The sequence below is a fragment of the Pangasianodon hypophthalmus genome, chromosome 26 (assembly GCF_027358585.1).
Source record: "Pangasianodon hypophthalmus isolate fPanHyp1 chromosome 26, fPanHyp1.pri, whole genome shotgun sequence".
Classification (NCBI taxonomy): domain Eukaryota; kingdom Metazoa; phylum Chordata; class Actinopteri; order Siluriformes; family Pangasiidae; genus Pangasianodon; species Pangasianodon hypophthalmus.
In genome coordinates, this window is record NC_069735.1 from 4,941,382 (window position 1) to 4,964,362 (window position 22,981).

At 37.5% G+C, this 22,981-nt stretch overlaps 1 protein-coding gene across 23 annotated transcripts in view; it reads left to right on the forward strand.

Moving 5' to 3' along the window:
- Positions 1–18,820, forward strand: part of dmd (dystrophin) — a 260,429-nt gene extending 241,609 nt beyond the window's left edge. For 8 of the 23 annotated variants that reach the window (XM_053230040.1, XM_053230042.1, XM_053230024.1 and 5 more), the window contains 5 exons: positions 1,213–1,333; positions 6,655–6,851; positions 9,812–9,904; positions 13,932–13,957; positions 18,338–18,820. In XM_053230040.1, the coding sequence (XP_053086015.1) occupies positions 1,213–1,333; positions 6,655–6,851; positions 9,812–9,859 (366 nt within the window). In that variant the 3' untranslated portion in view covers positions 9,860–9,904; positions 13,932–13,957; positions 18,338–18,820. Of the gene's footprint in view, positions 1–1,212; positions 1,334–5,005; positions 5,116–6,654; positions 6,852–9,811; positions 13,958–18,337 lie in introns of those variants that run through there. The other 15 variants (XM_053230036.1, XM_053230038.1, XM_053230025.1 and 12 more) reach the window with 14 other exon arrangements.
- Positions 18,821–22,981: the final 4,161 nt, after the last annotated feature.

Here is a 22,981-nt window from a genome sequence, read left to right on the forward strand (position 1 = left end):
TGTCTACAATTTTCATGTTTTTCATGCTGGAAGCAGTCAGCCTCTTTGTCTATGACAGACACTTTTAGAAATCGACTCTTCAATCGTACACCACAAACCAGACTTTGACTTCCTCAATGCCAGCTCGCTGTTTTGCGGACAGCCCAGCACATTGTGGGAGGTGAGCTTCCTTCCTTCCAAGTAATCTACATCAGACAGTATATGGGGAAAGCAGGGAGGATCATTAGAGACTTCAGCCACCCAAGCCATGGATTGCTCTCGCTGCTACCATCAGGGACACAGAATCACAGCATCATAGCGGGACAGCTTCTTACAGGCCATCAGACTGTTGAACCACAACCAATAACTCTATCTTCCATGCACTGCACTTACATTTACATTACACTGGACTCTGACTGATGGATAGACTGATATCCGACTCTGACTGTCCTTGTACTGTATGTGCAATATCTTCCACTGTGTCACTTTTTGACAGCTTACAGTGTTTACAGTTTATTATTTTTACTTTTAGAGCACAATAATAATTTTGCACAGTCTATGTCTGTGTTCAATGTTAGTTTGCTACTTTTTGTACTGCGTAAGTGTTCATTATCATTTTTGCACTGTGTCTGACTGTAGCACAACTGTAGCACAAGAATATCATTGTATATAGCATCTGCTTAAAGCACTCTTTATGCACATGACAGTAAACCTGAAACTTGACATTGTACGCACAACAATTCGAACCATAGGGTGGATGGTTACAACAGCAGACAACCACATCGGATTCTACTCCTGTCATCCAGGAAAAGGAATCTGAGACTATAGTGGGCACAACACAGGCTCACCAAAGTAAACAGTTCTTCCAATCCAAGCCTGCCCAGTGGTTGTTTTTTCTTCACAGTTCTGTGTAAACTCTAGAGACTGTTGGGCATGAAAATCCCAGGAGCTCAGCAGTTTCTTAAATACTCATAGCAGACCATCTGGCACCAACAACCATGCCATGGTCGATTACTGAGATCTTTAATTGAAAAGCTCTTCACCTGAATCTGCATATCTGAATGATTGTATGCATTGCACTTCTGCAACATGATTGGCTGATTGGATAATTGCATGAATGTGCATGTGTGCAGGTCTTTCTGTTAAAGTGGTCAGTGAGTGTATATACTAAACATTGCTAAACACCCATCTCCCTGGTTAATGAGTCTGGTTCCTTCTTTACTTATGTCCTAGCCACAGGCTGAGTCCAAGGTGAATGGCACTGCCCTGTCATCTCCCTCTACTGCCTCCCAGAGATCTGACACCAGCCTGGCCTCACTGCATGTGGCCACAAGCCAAACCACAGAGACTATGGGTAAATCTCCCTAACAATTTAACTTTGAAATTAAGTAGTTTCTGGATTATCTATTAAATAAGATTTGAAGATTTAATTTCAGTCTGCTATCTATGTAAAAAAAAATCACATTAAAAAGTAATTTATATATGTAGAAGGGGTAACAATTACAAACAATTAGGAGACTTTACACTTCACCGTATGTATTAACAATATATTCAAGTGTGTCTCCAGTAAACATGTCAGCATGATTAATATATGAATGTTTTTAGGGGACTGTTTCTTATACTTGAGGCTGAATATATTGTTCACCCATAACATCTATTATGTCGTTTTGTACCAATTATTGTAATACTTGGCTTACCAACCAGGCTGGTCTCAAGAATGTACTTCCATGCAAATTTAACAACAAATACTTAATAAAAACTGCTTCATTTATTTTCTTTGTTAAAAAGGGATTTTCTTTTATGTAACATAGATTATATTGGACAAATCTATTGGTACTGAAATGTTCTCATTTTCCTTATTATTATTATAATTTTTTTCCCCACCTATTTCCACATTTTAAAATGCAAAAAAAAAAAGACCAAAAAAGGGTTCAAACATTTTTTTTTAATCTTCAATATGAGGTTAATCCTTTTGCATACTCTCGGTGTTCCACAGGCAGCTACATGAGGCAGCCTCCTGGGATCAGCCTTGTATATGTTTTCACATTTGCTGGGTGACTGTTTGCTGCCTTCTAAATGAAAATGACATTTTTTTAAAATAAAAACAAAACACCATTTTACCTTTTTGCCCATATCTTGTGAACCTTGATTCCAAGAGACAAATTTCTTTTCTGTCTTATTCCTTAGTTGATTCTCAGAGAATGTTGGACCATTCTGCCCACTTAGAATTTGAATTAATTTGTATAAAACAGTTTCCTCTGAAAGCATTGGAATGCAAGGCCAATTCTTTTGTTTTTGCTATGAACTGAATATATTTGGGTTTGAGATTTAAAGATGAGTGAGTTGATAGATCAGAATTCCAGCTGAACCATTTCCTGATATTTAAAGCTAGATGTGTTAAACAACTTAGAACAACTTAGAACTTTTGTTTGAACTCTTGGTCTGGGTTTAGTTTTGGGTTTCACCTATGAAGACTTTATTTTTTGTTAGAAAGGATAAACCAACGTGAAGACCAGAGAGCTATCCATAAGAGAAAAGCAGGCAATTTTGAAGCTGAAGGAAAGAGGGAAAATCGAGCCATTGCACAAGCATTGGGACATCCTGAAAAAGAAATAAACCACTGGTGTACTATACATTGAACAGGTCCGCCAAGGAAATCAACAGCAGTTGATGACATTGTGAGAGCTGTGAAGAAAAACCCAAAAACAACAGTCATAAGACTTTGAGAGCAGAAATATAGAGGCCATACCAAAAGATGCTCACCACTCTTCAGCATTAAGAATTGGAAAGCTAGAATGGAATTTACAAAGAAATACAGAAATGAGCCACAAAAGTTTTTGAACCAAGATTAACCTCCACCAAAGTTATGGAAATGTCAAAGTGTAGAGAAGTAAAGGATCTCCTCATGATCCAAAACATACAACATGCATGATCAAGCATGGGGCTTGCATAACTGCTTCTGGAACAGGCTCACCAATCTTTATTGATGATGTAACTCATGATGGTAGCAGCAGAATGAATTCAGAAGTCCGCCAATTTACAGAGAAATTGATCCAATCTGATTAGGAGGAACCTCATTATGCAGCAAGAAAATGACTCAAAACACACTGCCAACACAATAAAGGACTTCATCAGGGGGAAAAGTTTTAGTCTGGCCAGTCAATCACCAGACCATAAGTCAAATGGGCATGCAGTTCACCTCCTGAAGAGGAGACTTGAAGGGAGACACCCCACAAAACAAACAAATGAATGAAGCTGCAGTACAAGCCTGGAGAAGCATCACAAAAGAAGAATGCAACAGTTTGATGATGTCAGTGGGTCACTGGCTTGATGCAGTAATTTCAAGCAAGGGATATGCCACCAAATATTAACCAATTTACTTTAATTTTCTTTCAGACTAAGTGTTCCAATGCTTTTGCTCATCTAAAAAGTCTGTGGTCTGCCACGTTCTAAGTTGTTTGACACATTTAGATGTAAATATCAGAAAAATTAAGCTGTAATTCTAATCTATCATCATATTCATCTTTTGATCTCAAATCCAACTATATTCGGTGTATAGCAAAAAAAAAAAAAAAGAATTTGAAAAAACTTAAAAAAAAAAAATAGAGAGATCCTAGTTTTGTCTCCTTTTACCACTAGGTGGTGCTATAATAAGGAACAATGTGTTTTTTTTTTCCATTATTTTTGAAGTGTTTGTTTTAGAATCATGATTCTTTTTTTTCTTTTTTTCTTTTTTTGTCATTCTTTGGAAGCTTCTAAGACCACTTGATGTAAAATGTAATGCCCACAATTGTATTTGTAATGTGGGCATAATTGTATATTATGCCCACATTGTATTCACTATTTGAAATTTACTGAAAGCCCACACCCTTCAATTTATGTCCAGTTCTCACCACTTTTGGCTCAGGTCATCTTCAGACCTAGCTGCATATTTTTGATATGTTCACCCATAGCATGCAAACCAGTTTGACAGTGAAGGCGCAAAACCTGAAGCAAGGTCATATTTTGAAAGCATATATAAGAGTTCATAAAATCATGTACAAATGACATCTACTCATCAAAATGAATCCATCCATGTAAACCCATGGCAAAATCACTGTGGAGGAAATACATACCCTTTCCTGTTAGAATTTTAAAAAAAAAAAAAACACATTGAGCTCTGAAACCTGATATTTTAACAAATGGCTGCACATTCAACATAGCTTGGCCTGCACTTGCAAAAGCAAATAAGAGTTAGCAGATGTTTAACCATACCAAAATTGTACAGTTAAGGAAAACTATATTAATACATAACCTCAGTGTTTACAAGACATTTCAGTTAGTATCTATATTGATAAACAGCATGTATTCAACACAATTCCAATCCTGTATAATACATTGGTCCTTTTGTCAATTGTGTTTAAAGAAATGCATGTTTTTCACAAAGGGGTGTTACAATTGTTGACCACTAGGTGGCAGTCAAAGACCACAAATGAGTCAAATGGTTTTTGTTGTCATTCATCTATACAGTTTGTATAGATTGAAACAAAATGTTGTTTCTCCAAGTCCATGGTGCAACACATATCAATACAGCAGTAACATATCAACACAAGACTAAAAAAGTTCAAATACACAACAGTGTGAGATGAATGCAGGACAATAAATACACAGAACACTATACGCAGAGCAATAAATATACAATGAACAATGAATACACAGGCTAAAAGATACATAGTAAAATGCATGTTGACTATACAGGAAAAAATAATAGCATTGTTTGGGAAAGCTATTGCAAAAGTGACCCATAAATGAAAAGTGTCTAATGCACCATTGTAAAGTGCAAATGTGCAGTGGTATTGAGTCCTCCTGGGTTAGGTGTTTGCTAGTGGCTTTGCAGATGCAGCGGTTATTGTACAAGGTGGGTGCGATGGTGGGTAAAGAAGACCCAAAAGATCACTGTAAGGTGTTGCGGTCAGAAACTGTTTAGTTCCAGTACCATACAGTGAGACAGTTGGTCAGAACGCTCTCTATTGTCCCTCTGTTGAAGGTGGTGAGGAAGAGGGAAGGTTGGCTCTCATCAGCCTGTGCAAGAAGTGGAGGCACTGCTGGGCCTTCTTGACAGGGTTATCATTGAACTATGGTTGCGAAACTTGAATGGTAGGTTTATGTAGGAACCCACAACTATGTGATATCTCACTCAGTTTGGCCATTGGAGGTGTTGTTCTTGTTTGTGCATGCATAACGAAGCATATTTCTTGAAAAAATAAGGTATAGTAAGAAATTTCTTTGTTTTTCTTTTTGTTGCCTATATAAAAAAAAAATTGCTCTTTGGACCTTTTAGCCACACCCACTCAAATGTATGATAATTTGCATAAAATACAAAATCTGTATTTGCAAACTAGTCCTAGGATTTTTGTTCTCTCTTCACAAAATTGGTGTCAAACTACTCAGGAGACTGTGAAGCTCAATAATTATCAAAAATGTTGGCATCTTTAAGCAATATGGCTGTGACATGTCAATCAATTGTAAGGAGGTGGGGTCTAATTTACTTAACCAGCTGTAACTCAGGAATGTTGTTTAGATTTGCATGAAACTTTAAAAAAAAAATAAAAGTCTTGTACTAGACAAGACTTTGAGGTGATATGCAATGTTTGGGGCATGGTCATAAATAGTAGGCAGGGCTAAACTCAGAAAAACTGTTTCTCAGAAAACATAAGTCACAATGAAATTTGATGTCCTGTATTGTGCTAATTTGGATTTTTAATGATGACAGGTTTATTTCAAACACATGGTCACCATATCAATGTTGTAGTGTAATGGCTATTGTTACGTCAGCTCTGGATTTGGTGCCTCACTACAACTCCCAGAATGTGTCGCAGCCTACAAACATAGATGCTGCAAACCACAGTTACCAATCTGCATCCCGGGCCTGCAGACATGGCCACCATGGCCTTCAACACCCGACACACATGACCTCTCACATTCATAGTCACCATCTTACTGATCATGCACACGTGGATTCAATCACTTTCACATTGTATATTTACACACTCCAAACTTGCACACAGCACATAGTATCGCTTAGTGTAGAGTGTTCTCCTGAAGTGAATACTATTATTGTGATTGCACATCTGGTTCTTGATTCTTGTTTCCTGGTTAATGGTTTTGCTCTTGTCTATCCTAGTCTGTTTGCTAATCACCCAACCTTTGCGTATGGTTTTTGACCTTTCTGCCTTGTGCTTTTGGAATTGTTTAAAATAAGCATTTTAAAGCATTTTAACCTGCAGCTGTCTCTGACAGAAATCTTTGCCATCAGCAGGGATGCAGGTACGCTTGATTGGCAACAGGCTTTAGTGGCCCAAGGCCCCCTTGTTGGAGAGCAGCATCTAGCCATGATAATCACCAAGCTAGCTCAGCTAACAGCTATGCTGAATCCACCATTAGTTGCACCATTGATGCACTCTCAATCTGCTTCTCTGCTCCCTTCACCTGGATAAGTGTTCTGGTGTTCCCACCCTGTACAAGGGGTTCATAGTGCTTCCTTTATTTTTCAAGTTAAAATGGAGTTTTGGGGGGAACATAGTTCATGTAGTTCATCAACCTGCTCACTACAAGGTGCTAACATGGACCACAGTAGTCTGGTCTCAGGGAGGAGAGCACACAACTTCCTACGACCGCTTCCTTTATCTTTTTCAGTGTTTGCTCACTCTCCAGATGGCAAAGAAGTTGGAGAGCAACTTCTGTCGCTGAAGCAAGGCAACCTGGAGTCAAGGATTGACTCTGGAGCAGCTGGTAACTTCATCGACCATTCCCTCATCAAGAAGCTTAACCAAACCCACAGCCACTCCAACACCCCTGCACATCCAAGCTCTGGATGGTGGACCCAATCAGTGGTAATCACCCACCTCACTGAAATCCTCATGCGCCAAGACAGCGCCCTACATCATGAACACCTCTCCTTCCTGGTCACAGTAACTACCATGTTTATGGTGGTCAATCCAAGGATTTGCCTGGATGAACACTCATAAATCTCAGATCTTCTGGGCCGAGACGGAAATCTCCTACTGGTCCACACATTGTCTAACACACTGTCTTCAGGTGCTTAACCTATTGGATGTTTCCACTTCAGTTGAAAGCCCTGAACAGTTTCATGGTGGACATTCCCCCTGAATATCAGGATTTCAAGGAAATGTTCAGTAAGACTAAGGCTAGCTGCCTGCCCCGTTCGGCCATATGACCTTGAATTAATTACTGATTAGATTCCCATTCTAAATCAGGTCACAGTGAAATACTTATTACCGCTGGTTACTAAGTTGGACCTGCACAGCACTTATCCGCATCTGTGAAAGAGATGAGTAGAAAACAGCACCACATCTGGATGCTTCAATTACTGCGTAATGCAATGTGGGCTCTCTTGCCCAGTGTTCCAATGTCTTATTAATGATGTGCTACGCATAATGCTTGGCAAGTTTGTAATTGCCTACCTAGATGAGATTCTGATTTTCCATCCAAGAAAGAGCTTTTTTTTTTAGGAGGTGAGATAGAACTTGCTTGACATGGGTTACCTTGGTGAAAGGAAAGAAGTGTGAATTTCACAATTCCAAAATCTCGTTTCTGAGATACATTATTAACCCTCATGGGGTGCTCACGGACCAAAGTAAAGTTGCAGCTGTCAAAGACTGGCAACATACTCTACAACAGAGTATGTAAATAATTTATGTACATACAGAGTATGTACATCCCTTTCCTCTGATACTATGTGGACCTCATTTCTACATATGTACCCATCATGGGTTCACCTTAAATCCCCATTGGTCAGCTGGTGTTGGAGTGGGAGGTGCTCTGAAAGTTAGCTGCACCTAAATAGTTTCATTTTTATGCTGACAATTGCACATATTAATGCAGAAATCCTATGCTTAAAATTCTCCTGCCATGGAATGCTGGTAGAATTTAGTAGAATTATATTTAGTCAGCAAGGACACATGGTTCAAGATGTTTCAGTTGTGTTTTTTGGCCGACCTTCTTAAAGTATTTACAGCACAAAACATTGCTTATCGCACCTACTTCAGATCAGTGGGTTCCGATAACAGTGTTGCAAGGATAGAAACTACAGTTTCTCTGCCTATCCCCAGCCTCAACACCTCATCAATCTCAGACACCAACAAAGTGACTAGGACTAGGACAAAGACTAACAAGGGAGCTGCTAGGAAGTCCCTGTTAGCTAGGTTTATTTAGCCAGTGTTAAGATATATATATACTGATATAGTTAAGATTGTTCGATATATAATAGTGTTAAAAAATTTTTTGTCCTATTATTTATGGAGCATCTGTATTGAAGCAGTGCTCACGGTTTTTATTTCGGGCAAAAAAGAAATCATCAGAATCAATATCATGAGTCAGAAAGCAGGCAGGCAACACAAAAATAATCCAAGGATAATGTTATAAACAAGAAAAACAGCTGAGGGTCCAAACTGGGAAGTAAATATAGAATAGGCAAATGGGAAAACACGGGAGAAGGCTTGGTAACACACATTAATATGGACAAGACTTTGTGCTTATTTAAGTGCTTATTAACACAGAGAAACATGAGAATTTAAATACATAGACTAATAATGAGCTAAACAGGTAACAGGTGGGACCCTGCTAAATGGTTAACAATGTGTCCCCAAATTTTATAAGAGAGATATGTTTATATGTGTGTATACATGTTTTGAAAACATAGAAGGCTGCACAGACTACTACAATGTTAACAACAACTTCAAGTTTTATGGCCAAAGTCAGGCCTGTTAAAGGGCCCAGTGAAAGGCCGTTTTGGCCATATTTTTTAAAATAAAATGTCCATCCTTGCCACTTCTTTGTTTTTACTATAAGAGACAGTTAATTATACATTCATAAAATGATTATTAATTATTAAATACTTACAATATTAAATACGTGGACATCCATTTCTTGGTTGGTCCGCAGCACAGTCTTTTTGAATCTGTTAATAAGTTTGGCAACAGTGTCGTGTGTGATGTTTCTTTCTCAACCTTGCAACAGTTTCCCAATCCAGCCATACGTTCTTCTTTTGTTAAAGGCAATCTTAAAGGCTATCTGAAATATTAATTCAATTAATATGAAAAATTTTGGAAGGCATTTTCTAGCTACAAAGTGTTAATTTCCCCTATGTATGGAGACTTTTGGGACACCCTGTGATCACATGGTTGCCTGATGTCTAAAAAACATAAGAGGCCATAATTCTATTTGGTTAGGACCCTTACAGGTTGCTGCATAGAATTCCTTGGTGAAAATTGTTGTTTGTGTTATAATTTCAGTAAAGTGTAAGTATGCAATTTTAGATAAGGAAATTCAGATTTTGAGATAGTTGGAGAGAATGCTTACAACCACACTGTACCACAAGTATTATTGTAGGTTTAAAACTCCTAAATGAACCTGTCTGCACTCCTAAATGAACCTATCTGCACACTAATTACTCAGAAAGCATGTGCAACAAATAAATCATCTCCAGACATCAGCTTCACACTTGTGTCTGTTGTTGATCATCTAGAAACACAAAATGTATATCAAAAAGACTTTCGGTACACCGCTTGAGCCCCTAATTATTGAAGCAGAGCCATACTCACCAAACGAACACTTTTGAAATTACTCATATCTCTATATGGTAAATATTCATACTGGGATCATTGCTATCAGCATTATCCCAAATATATCAAAGCCTATATTGTCAAACTGAAACTTATTGGGAATTTTAGGTCTTTTTTATTTCAGTATCATGGTTGCATTGCTTAACTTGATAATTAAACATGTCTTCAGTAACTGTGGTGACCTGGATTCTGTATGTTGTGTATGTCAGGTGGTGATGAGTTGTCCAGTGCCTTCCAGGATCCAGGCAGTGGCCTAGTTTAAGTAACTGAGCAACTAAATAAATCTTTTCCTCATGGCCAAGGTAAGGCTTTGTGATCTCTTTGAATTACTTGAATTACTAGACAGCAGTTTGTAAAAATGTGAAAGGAGAGCAAACTCACCTTCAACTACCATGGCAAAAAAGAACAAATTATGCCTAATTTTCTTACTTCAGTGTAACTGTTGTCTGTTTGAAAAGTGGATTTGGTCTCATTTCTATATTGTGTTGGTAAAAAAGTGGATCAGGTCCAAAAAGAATGTGATCAGGTCGAAAAAGACTGCTTAAGTGGGAAGAAATAGATTTGACAAGCTCTTGATGAGCTTACATAGCCAAAATTTACTTTTGAGCCCTTAACTCTTGGACTCAGCACATGCAGTGCAAGCATATTGCCAAGCCAAGCAGTTCTCCCACCCTTTTGTTGAGGTGATCATAAGCAAAAAGACTGTTCTTTTTTCAAAACTATTTTGACTGAAGAATTAGTTTTGACAATCTCTTGATGAGGGTAAAGCTTAGATAACCGAACTTTACTCAAGAGTAGGACCAGCTAGTTTATAGTGATGCAAGAGAGGTCTTTAGGTACTCCAACACGGGAGAAGGAGATCCCACACCAGGTTCTTGTAGCACCCTGGAGGATGGAGCTCCTTTCAGAACCACTGAAAGAATTGCCAGGGCCTCCCAAAAAGTAGTGAGAGCAGATTTTGGCAACCAGGGTCTCACTGGTCATTCCAAGTCCAGGAGTAGAACTCTGAAATTTGATACACTGAAATCTGTGTAGCATGGGCAGAATCAGCAAAAGAGGTGGAAATGGATATTTTGTATAGATACCATAGGGGCTCCAGACCAGAAAGATTTCAAAGCCTCAAATTGGTGAGGCCATGAACCAGGTTGGGGTTCACAGTGGAACTGGACTTTGTACCCTGTGGCATGGTCATCAGGATCCACTCTTCTGATGTAGTTGCTGCTGAATGCATGGTGTTTTCAGCCATGGCGCTCTTGTACCATGGGAGGCAACTCTTGTACCATGGGATGCAATGTAATTAAATTAAAAGGTCCGGAGGGCAGAGGTACAGTTGTGTTCAGATAAATAGCAGTGCACTAATAAAAGTGAGTAAAGTGCAAATATTTTTTAATAGCTTTTATTTCCATATTTCAAATGTACTGGAAACATTATACATTCAATTGCAAATCAAAGCATTAACAAATTTTATCAAGTCTCTTTTACAGGAAGCAAAGAAAAGGAATATCAGTCTGTTCAAAAAAATAGCAGTGTCGACATTTTTCTCTTCAAACTCTAATTTTTTTAAGATTAAACTTCACTTTAAATTACTGAACTAATATTTAGTTGCATAGCCATTGTTTATGATAACTGCTGCGTATCTGCGTTGCATCGAGTCAACCAACTTCTGGCACTTGGAAACAGGTATTTCGGCCAAGGATGAACAAAGTACATTCCACAGTTCCTGTGAATTTTTGGGTTTTGCTTCAGAAACTGCATTTTTAATGTTACCCCACAAGTTTTCAGTGGGGTTGAGGTCAGGGGATTGAGCAGGCCACTCCATTACTTTAATCTTTTTTGTCTGGAACCAAGATGTTGCTCACTTACTCGTATGTTTGGGGTCATTGTCTTGTCGAAAGACCCATTTCAGGGGCATTTCCTCTTCGGCATAGGGCAACATAATCTCTTCAAGTATTTTGATGTATTCAAACAGATCCATTGTCCCTGGTATGCGATAAATAGGCCCAACACCATAGTATGAAAAACATCCCCATACCATAATTTTTGCACCACCATGCTTCACTGTCTTCACAGTGTACTGTGGCTAAAATTTAGTACCCAGGAGTCGTCTGACATACTGTCGATGACCACTAGACCCGAAAAGAACAATTTTACTCTCATCAATCCACAGAATGTTATACCATTTCTCTTTGGGCCAATCGATGTGTTCTTTGGCAAATTTTAACCGATTCTGCACATGCCATTTTTTCAACAGTGGTGCTTTACTGGGGCTTCTTGCTGTTAGCTTAGCTTCAATCAAACGTCTTGACTGTAACAGTACTTACAGGTAATTTTAAATCATCTTTGGTCTTTCTGGAGGGGATGATTGGCTGAATCTCTGCCATTCTGACTACTTTTTAACAGTAGTTGCTCGTTTTCTTCTGCGTGTTTCAGGTTTTTGCTGCCATTTTAAAACATCTGAGATCATTTTAGCTGAACATCCTATAATTTGCTGTACTTCTTTATACATTTTCCCCTCTCCAATCAACCTTTTAATCAAATTACGTTTTTCCTCTGAACAATGTTTGGAATGGCCCATTTTACTTGGCAGTTCAGAAGGAAATATATTTTATAACAATGTGTGAAACATTTGCTTCCCTTCTTCCTTAATAAAGGACAATTAATGACACCTGTTTTTTCACAGAATGAGTATTCACTCAGTTGAGTTTAATTGTTTATCTAATTAAACTCCACAATACTATTATTTTGAACATGCCCCTTTCAATGAATGAGTCAATTACTCAGAACAAGCAGAGTGCATGTCACAACAGTTGGGTCTGTTTTTCTATTACACTACTACATCTACAAGTAAATTATTTGCAATGCAGAAATATCACTACTATTAGTAGTAGTGATATTTCTGCATTGCAAATAATTTACGTGTAGATGTAGTAGTGTAATAGACAAACAGACCCAACTGTCAGACAATTGGTGGTTCATCGGGTTACTGATGTTGTACTGCTATTTTTTTTTTTTTTTAACACAACTGTAATCAGGGTCTGGCACTAGCATCCTATCAAACACTAGCTGGAAGTGTGTGAGTGCGCGTCTGTGTGTGAGAGAGAAAGAGAGAGAACAGATTATTAGGTATAGTTTTATCCAACAGCGCTTTAATTGGATGTACATTGAGAGTGGACTGTGCCAGCCACACCTGAGCGCTGTGTGTAAACCAGGTTGGTGAAGCACTTTCCCATCGCTCATACCATGTGCCCTGCTACCTGAGGCAGGGCTTTACAAACATAGTGGGCAGACGGACCTCTACTTGAACATTAACATTCCCCCCATGGGCCGCTACACTGCATCACTAGTTATTTCACCAGATGAAGCAAAACACTCTAAAATGCTGCCCCAGTGCTGAGTGCAGACACACTGACAACCGCTACAGAGCTAGCTGGAAAATACCTGTTATGTCAGATGCATAGTAATGTTCATGTTCGAAGCTTTGAACAACAAATTGTCAGTGTGTCTGCACTCAGCACTGGGGCAGCATTTTAGAGTGTTTTGCTTCGTCTGGTGAAATAACTAGTGATGCAGTGTAGCGGCCCATGGGGGCATGTGGTTGAGGCTGATCCTGTCAGTACCCAACATTCTAATTCTAATTAATCAAGTTCAAATTTACAGCAGTTGACAGGCCTTATCAAGAGTGACTTACTAGTGCTTGCTTAAGTGCTTGCTTATGTGCTTATTGAACAGGTAATACACCCACTGTTATTTGCACGAGCATGTGGACTTCTCAAGTCAATTTCTGCTTAAGGATTCAGTGCACATTTAATTCAAGAGGAGAACATGGTTTTGTTGTTGTTTTTTTAATAGGGACAGTGTTTTAATTTATTTTTTTTTATGTCAGAAACAATGAATGACAGTGAATGTTCTGGCCATTGAGTGAAAATAGCAAATATATGTGTAGATAGTAATTAATACATACAGATATTTTATTTTGACCTACCTTAAATGTTCAATAAATCTTAATAGACAACAAGTATAAATATACAATTAAACCATTTTAAAATGTTATGGGACAGGCAACACAATAATTTTTCCCTTGACAGGCAGAATGATTAGTGAAATCATTTTTCTATATGTGATTATAGATATTGTTCATGAAGATGTTGAAGAGGATTGAGTAAGCTTGAAAAAAAACTTAAATATTATTCTGCAGGGTGTTTGGTGGAATTTATTGAAATGGATTTTGTTTTTGTCTCAGTGTTTTGCTTTTTTGGTTTAATCTGGTTAATCTGGTTTAATCTGAAATAAAGCTTTCTCTTTCTTTTTTTTCCTTTCTCTTTGTGTAAGGAACTGGACAGCTAAACCCATAACAGGTTAGTATGCTATGCTGACAGTGTTGTACTAAAGGTAGCTCTCTGCTTGCTTCTGTGTTTTCTTTTTTTATCCTCAAATAAAAGACTGAAATTATTACATGGCATGCCCACCGATCAGCCATAACATTAAATCCACTGACAGGAGAAGTGAATAACATTGATTTTCTCATTACAACCCCTGTCAAGGGGTAAGGCAGCAAGTGCAGTTTTCGAAGTTGATGTGTTGGAAGCAGGAAAAATGGGCAAGCGTAAGGCTTTGAGCGAGGGTCAAATTGTGATGGCTAGACAACTAGGTCAGAGCATCTGCAAAACTGCAGGTCTTGTGCGGTGTTCCTGGTAAAGAACCTAAGGCTTCATGGCAACACCCCTTCATGGCAACGGTTTTCCCTAATGGCAGTGGCCACATTCAGCAGGATAATACCACACAGCAGAAATTGTTCAGGAATAGTTTGAGGAACTTGACAAACTTGATCTCAATCCGATTTAGCATCTGTGAGATGTGCTGGACCGATCCATGGAGACCCCATTTCACAGCTTAGAGCAATTGCTGCTAACGTCTTGGTGCCAGATACCACAGCACACCTTCAGAGGTCTTGTGGAGTCCATGCCTCACATGTCAGAGCTGTTTTGGTGGCACAAGGGGGACCTACACACTATTAGGCAGCTGGTTTTAATGTTATGGCTGATCGGTGTAAACTGGAGATCAGATGAAACGAAAAAAAATCCCGGATATCAGCGACATCTTCTGAATTCCCAGTCTCTGACATGATAAATTTTCTCGTAGTGTGTGTGGGGGTAATTTGTCCAAAGACGGATCTTTAGAGTCCAGTTACTGCAGCCCAAAGTGATAAACTGAATGCACTCAATCGAGCCACAGTTGGCAGGAAAATCTTGCATCATAAATGGGAACATATTACTTTGTATTGGCCTCTCCCTCACTGGTTGCCCATGAATTTTAGAGTTTATTTAAAAATTTAGGCATTGTAGGATGAGGTCCCTGGCTATATTTTAAATCTATTGTCCCCCATACAACAGTACAAGGACTGTTAGTTCCTCAAACTAGAAATTCAAAGTAATTTTAAATAGCTTTTGCCTGACAAAACAGTTTATTCTCCCAAATAGCTATGGCTCCAATCTTGTCATTGCTCAAAAACTGTCAGACAAGAAATGTTCACATTCTGTTGAAGTTCAAATAGTGATGACAAGAACCTGGAAATCAAGAAATGTTTGTACTGTTTGTTACAATTATTTTAGTCATAAGTCATTATTGGTAGCATAATGCTACCAGTAATAAAATAACTGTAACTGTTTTTTAGCAATGACAACAATGGAGCCAGTTGCTAGTATGACTGAAGAACACACATAATGGGATGTCTGCATAAATTTGGTTTTTGCAATGCCGGTTATGGGTGGGAAAATAATCAGCATCGGCTTAGGGTTAGGGTTAGGCATGGGAAAATAATCAGCACTGCTACTGTAATTTCTGTCATTGTTGCTTTTATTCGTCATTTGATTTGTGATGCAGCTAAGGTAACAGCTCAAGTCTGTGCAACATTTTTTAAAATCATGATTCAGACATGAACACAATAATTGTGTAATTGATAATATAGTAAAATTTATTTAGCAATTTTGGAAAGATTCTCCAGTGCTTTGGCTGTACTTTAAGTTTTTCAACACAGGACAACTTCACCTTCAGAACAGAGGTCTTTAAGTATCTCAGTAAAATGACAAGCTGCATATTTATAGTCTTAAAGCTGCATATTTTTATCTCAAGATGGGAAATCTTTGGAGTTTTATATGGCTTTGAGATGACTTTATAGCTGTTAATGTGTTTCACAGATATTCCACATAATACTCACTATAAACAAATAAAAACATTTTGTTTTGTGAGGAAATAAAACATTTGGGGTTGTTCTGTCAATAATAATCAACTTTGGGACTGTAACTCCACAGTGCATCAGGCCCCATGACACCATTCCACTGTTGATTTTATTCCTTACTTAGAATAAACAGATACTTAAAATAAACTTCTGGTGTCCCAAAAGTCTCCATACATAGGGGATTTTAAATCTTTTAAATCTATTGGTCCGCAACACTTCCAGTCTTTTTGAATTTGTTAAAAAGTTTGGCAACAGTGTCATGTGTGATGTGCTTGCCATGTTTCCCGTTAAAGCAACCTTGTGACAGTGTCCCGGTCCAGCCATGAGAATGATTTCAATACGTTGTTATTTTGTCAAAGGCATTCTTAAAGGTTATCTGAAAAAAAAATAAATAAATAAATATATATATATATATATATATATATATATATATATATATATATATATATATATATATATATATATATATATATATATATATATATATACACACACACACACACACACACACACACACACACACACACACACACACACACACACACATACACAGTCAGGTCTGGAAGTATTTGGACAATGACAGAGTTTTTGTGATTTTGCCTTTATACACCACCACAATGGATTTGAAATAAAACAATCAAGATGTGATCAAAGTGTAGACTTTCAGCTTTATTTTAAGAGGTTCCACAAAAATATGGCGTTTACCATTTAGGAATTAAAGCCATTTTCAACAAAGTACCTCCATTTTCAGGGGCTTAAAGGTATTTGGACAAAGTGACATAATTGTAAATATAACCATAATTTTAATACTTGGATGAAAATCCTTTGCAGTCAATGACTGTCTGAAGTCTGGAGCCCATAGACATCACCAAATTCTGAGTTTCCTCCCTGGAGATGCTTTGCCAGGCCTTCACTGCACCCACCTTCAGTTGCTGTTTGTTTGTGGGTCTTTCTGCCTTCAGTCTCGTCTTGTCAGTAAGTGAAAAGCATGCTCTATTGGGTTGAGATCAGGCGACTGACTTGGCCATTGAAGAATATTCCATTTCTTTGCCTTCAAAAAGTCTTGAGTTGCTTTCGCAGTATGTTTAGGGTCATTATCCACCTGCACTGTGAAGCGGCGTCCTATCAGTTTTGTAGCATTTGCCTGAATGTGAGCAGAGAGTATAGCCCTATACACCTCAGAATTCATCTTGCTACTTCTGTCAGCAGTCACATCATCAGTAAAGACCAGTGAGCCCTTTCCATTGGCAGCCATACATTCCCATGCCATAACACTGCCTCCACCATGTTTGACACATGATGTGGTATACTTTGGATCATGAGCTGTTCCTTTCTTTCGCCATACTTTTCTCATCCCATCATTCTGGTACAAGTTAATCTTGGTTTCATTAGTCCGAAGAATCTTATTCCAGAACATGGGAGGCTTTTTTAGATGTTTTCTGGCAAAGTCTAATCTGGCTTTCCTGTTCTTGAATGTTACCAGTGGTTTGCACCTTGTTACAAACCCTCTGTATTTACATTCATGAAGGCGTCTCTTGATTGTAGATTTTGACAATGATAAGCTCCACAGTATTCTTGACTTCTGTTGACGTTCGGGTTTTTCTTCACTAAGGAAAGGATTCTGCGATCATCCACTTTAGTTGTCTTCCGTGGTCTTCCAGGCCTTTCGATGTTGTTGAGCTCACCAGTCCTTTCTTTCTTTTTAAGAATGTACCCAACTGTTGATTTGGCCACACCTAAGGTTTTTGCTATCTCTCATAAATTTTTTGTTGTTTTTTCAGCCTAATGATGGTCTCCTTCAATTGCATTGCGATCTCCTTGGACTTCATATTGGTAGCTCCAGTCGAACAGCTGTCAAATGCCAACTCAATACCTGATATCAACTCCAGACCTTTTATCTTTTTTTTAAGTAACAAGGGAGTGGACCGCAGCTGGTCAATTAACTTCTTGTCAGTCAATTGTCCAAATACCGTTGAGCCCCTGAAAATGGAAGAACTTTGTTTAAAATGGCTGTAATTCCTAAATGGTAAATTCCATATTTTTGTGGAACCTCTTAAAATAAAGTTGAAAGTCTACACTTCGATCACATCTTGATTGTTTTATTTCAAATCCATTGTCACCACAATGCCTTTTGTATAAAGGCAAAATCACAAAAACTCTTCTGGAAATACTTCTGGACCTGACTGTATATATATATTTGTGTAGAATGCATGTAGATTTTCACAGCATTAACCTGCATCATGTTTGTTATCCTTTCTAAATTAACACCAAATTCTTTAATTTTGTTAATCTTTGATAAAATATTGGAGGGTTTTTTTCTAGTGGTGGTTTAATGGTGGTTCTTACTAATATATGTTGTATGTACAAGGAAATAGAATTGAATATTTTGAATTTTGGTATTTTATTTTACATTTGACATTTGTCTTTGGTATTTTCATATGTATATGAACGTTGACTTACATTTTTGTTTCTCTGATATTTGTTTGTCTCTTTTTCCCAGGGATGAACATGGGAAGGCTCATCCATATGGTGGATAACATTGGATATGCCATGGAATCATTGGTCAATGTGATAACAGAGGAACAGGGTTTAGACTAATATATTATGACATATAAAATTGTCATAACATAAACATATGAATTGCATGCTTTTGTAGTGTAACAACTGGACAGAATATGTTTACAAGGGGAGATAAATAAAATCTATTTTTTTGGGTGGTCATGGTTCCAGATTGCTGATTTGAGTAGTTTCATACAAGTCTAGAATTGTTTTATTATTAAAAATGTTTTTAATCTTCTATGCAATTTAAAAAAAAAAAAAGGGTGATAACCTTTAACACTGGTTTAAGCATGCTCCTTTGTTTTGACAGAGTATTGACAGCAATTTAAGTGTTTTACCATAATGGATTTTTTATTATATGGCTTTGTCATTTTCATTGTTTGCAGGGAATAACAAATGCATATTAAAAGTCCATCACCTGTGAGTTTGAGTAATCTATATGTGGTTCTGGATCTGTCTGCCTATCCCACGCTGAACAATTTAATTTGCTTTTTTTTTTTCATTTTAATTTACTTTTAAAAAATATGGTTATTTTTTATAATTATAACAATTTGCATATCACATGGACATGGGAACATGGAATTTTAAGTAAAACTTTATTTAAATGGTTAAATATGGCTGAAATAAAACAAGTATCAGACTTTTGCTCCTTTAAGTAAATTTTACTTATTTCATGCAAGAGCTTATTAATTAATTTAAAACATGATTTGTGAAATCATGTTTTGGAAACATGATTTGTGAAATCATGTATCATCATTACTACTTAAAAACCCACTATTACCTTAAATAGCTCCAACCAGAACACCAATGGATACATGCACTTACATCAGCCTTCATAAAGACTGAAGTAGCAAAGACTGAACTAGCAAACCCATGTGACACACACATAAACAATACTGATTGAGAGCAGTACTGACTCCGAACAACCAAGAAAACTTTACTGAAATCTTGCTCAAGCAAGCTTAACAGATTACTAGTTCCTGTTCAACCACAGATATAGCTGTCGCCTTCTACTTTCGCACTGAGTAAAGGTAGTGTATTGCTCAGTTCTCAGCTGCCCCCTTCCCCCATTTCTTTATGATTTTTTTTCAACAGTAATTAAACTTGTATTGCACATTGAGGGAACAGATTCATCAATTTATCCATTATTGAATAATTAATCCTAATTATTCAATAATGGATAAATTGATAAATCTAAATTTAAGTGAAGTATAAGTGAAGTATTGACAACATGCAACATGAGACAGTTCCTGGAGAAACAGAGATGTTACCGTGATCACCTGTGATCACGGTAACATCTCTGTTTCTCCAGGAACTGTCTCATAAAACTATCAAAAAATTTAATTCTTAATAAATTCTGTTATTTAGTAAGAATTACTAAATGCCCATGAATGCCCAGTATAAGGCTCCAGATCTGCTAAAGAAGAGCTAAATAAATTTATTAATTACATTTTAATTTAAAACTCAACACCATAAATAACAATAAATTGATAAATCTAAATTACTATGGTGACAACACTACTTTGAAAAATAAAATACTGTCCCTGTAAACTTTAGGCATAACCTGTTGTATACGCTAGAAATCTTCCTCCACTGCCAACACAAGACTGGTGGTCCCCCAGTCACATCCAAAATACGAAGTCTGAATGACTGCCGTTCATGCTACTGCCCCACAACTGCACTGCCAGTTCCAGTTCAAACCACAATGTTAAGTTCACTGACGACACTGCAGCCTGATCAGTGACAGCAAAGAGACATCATACAGAGAACAGAGATGGAACAGTTCTCGGTCTGGCGCAATAACAATATGTCTCTGAAACAAAATAGTTGCTTGTTGAATTCAGGTGCTTATCTCTCCCTGCTGTAAATGGCTTTTCATTGTCGATGTGTGTCGATGTGCATTCACATCACAAGACCCTACAGAGGTGTCGACAATCCTCTAACATCCAGAAGAAGGTTCCACTTCTGCTCCTGCTTCTGCTGCCAGACTCCTGAACACTATGCTGCCCACACACATCACCCTGGAAAGTAACACTCTTACCCCACTGCACAGACACTTTAAATCTATAATGATGCACCTCATTTAATGGTTTGTTCTATTTGTTCTACTGTCACTTACTGTGTATTTAATGGCACATAGACACTTTGCATTGACTCATTACAGTATAGCACTGCCACTTTAAAAATCATTCATCTTAGGTTTCTTTTACATTTTTATTTTTTTTTTTTTTTACTACGATCTAGTTATATAACTGCTACTAAGCACCAACAGATGGCTAAACAGCTAACTGCCTGGTGAGCTGGCTAGTGAAATTAAGTTTGAATGCTTTATGAAATATCACCAGATGTATAGGTAAAACAATCAGACAAAGAAGAGCGTAAAGACATCAACTTTTGAATAGGTAGCCTACTTGCCACTTTGTGTAACATTTTTAGATCTACTTTTTAGGCAGCATGTGCAGCTGCATGTCAGTGTCGAATTTTGCATAGGCAAGCACCACTCACATTTCCTTCAGAAAATGTAAATTCTATTTTTTAAAAATTGAAACAGTCGCATAAAGTTGAAATTTATAGAACAAGTAGAGTTGAAATTAATACTGTCATATAAAGTTGAAATGAATACAGTGGGATGTTGTCTTTTAACCAGATTTGCAAATGCACTTGGGAGATTTTAAACTAATTAAATTTTGAGTATTATGGATCGGTCGTTTTCAATATTTTTTGTTTTATGTTGCCTACCTCAGGGAAATGTTTTGCAAGATCAAACAGGGGACATAGCAAGTTCAAAAACTAACTCATCCTACACCTAACCAAACATTTAACCATAGCACCAACCATCATCAACAATCTTGCAGCTGAAAGGTTTTGGCATGGTGGAGAAGAAGGGCAACAGTGACCAGTCGGTTTTAGAAGTTGATGTGTTGGAAACAGGAAAAATGGGCAACGTAAGGATTAGAGAGACTTTGACAATGGCCAATTTGTGATCTTTGACTGTGGGGCGTTCCTGGTATGCAGTGGTTAGTACCGTTTGGCAGGCCTTGTGGGGTGATCCCGGTATGCACTAGGTATGCTAACTAGTAAAAACAACACCTACCAAAAGTGGTCCAAGGAAGGACAATCGGTGAACTAGCGACAGGGTCATGGGCGTCCAAGGCTCACTGATGCGCATGGGGAGTGAAGACTAGTCCGTCTGGTCTGATTCCACAGAAGAGCTATTGTAGCACAAATTGCTGAAAAGTTAAAGCTGGCTATGATAGAAAGGTGTCAGACGACACAGTGCATTGCAGCTTGCTGCGTATGGGGCTGTGTAGCCACAGACCTGTCAGAGTTGGCCTCCAAATTCCCCAGATCTCAATCCAATCGAACATCTGTGGGGTGTGCTGGCCATCAAGTCCGATCCATGGAGGCCCCACCTCGCAATGTACAGGACTTAAAGGATCTGCTGTTAAGTTCTTTGTGCCAGATACCACAGCACACCTTCACGGATCTAGGGCTGTTTTGGCAGCAAAAGGAGGACCAACACAATATTAGGCAGGTGGTCATAATGTTATGGCTGATTGGTGTATTTGCTATGGTTAATATTTGGTTAGATGCAGGATTTGCTTAGGGTTATGAAACATCAGGGCTTTAGTTTGTTTTGGAACCTGTTTGCTTCTTTCTTTTACGAGATCTATAAAACATATCAGAGTAACTAATTTGACCTATATTAACAGGCTTTTTTATTTATTTCATTTTATTTTATTTCAAAGAAAACAGCACTACATAAAGAGCATAAAGAAAAAGGAGGGAAAAATATACAAACAGGCAAACAAAGGAAACCTCAATCAGCAGGAAAAAAATAAGATCATTGTTTTTAAGAAATTTGTTATTCTTGATGAGTTTAAGAGAGTTTACAGTATGGGAAATTTCAGCAAGAAAGACTTCATGTGTTGAGAAATTTGTTCTTGTGAATAAAATATTTGCAATGCAAGACATAAATTATAAATTAACAATAAATTCAATAATAAATATATCATTCAGTAAAAAGTTTAAGGGTTCACATTTTATATAACATCTTAAATTCTCAAAATGTTGTATATACCTGATTGCATAGATATACCTGATTATATATCTGATTGCAGTGATAAATGAAGCAATGTTTACAGAATACACATGAATTGGAAATGTCAGCAAAAATAGTAATTTGGGAGTTTGTTGGATAATTTGGGATTCTGGTATTTTGGGATTTTGGAATTTGGGAGTTTGTTGTATTTATTCAGTATCTTAAAATGTACTTCTCTTCTTTTGTTAGAGATGCACTATTTTTCAGGGAGTAACCATGTTCTTTTCCAGTCAATATTGTCCAAAAAAATGTTCCAGTAAAATTTACACTAAATGCACGTAACTCGATGACAAAGCTTCGATGACAGAATTAAAGGTCCTTGCTGGCACAGGAAAATTGTACAAAGTCATAAATTCTTCATACTGCCATCATTTATAAATAAATCTGATTTTCCATCATAACAATTGTGAAAAACCTCTATTAAAAGGATGAGACGGACGTGCAGCTTTTGAATAAAAACCGGCGTTCCTTAAGTGCTAGGCT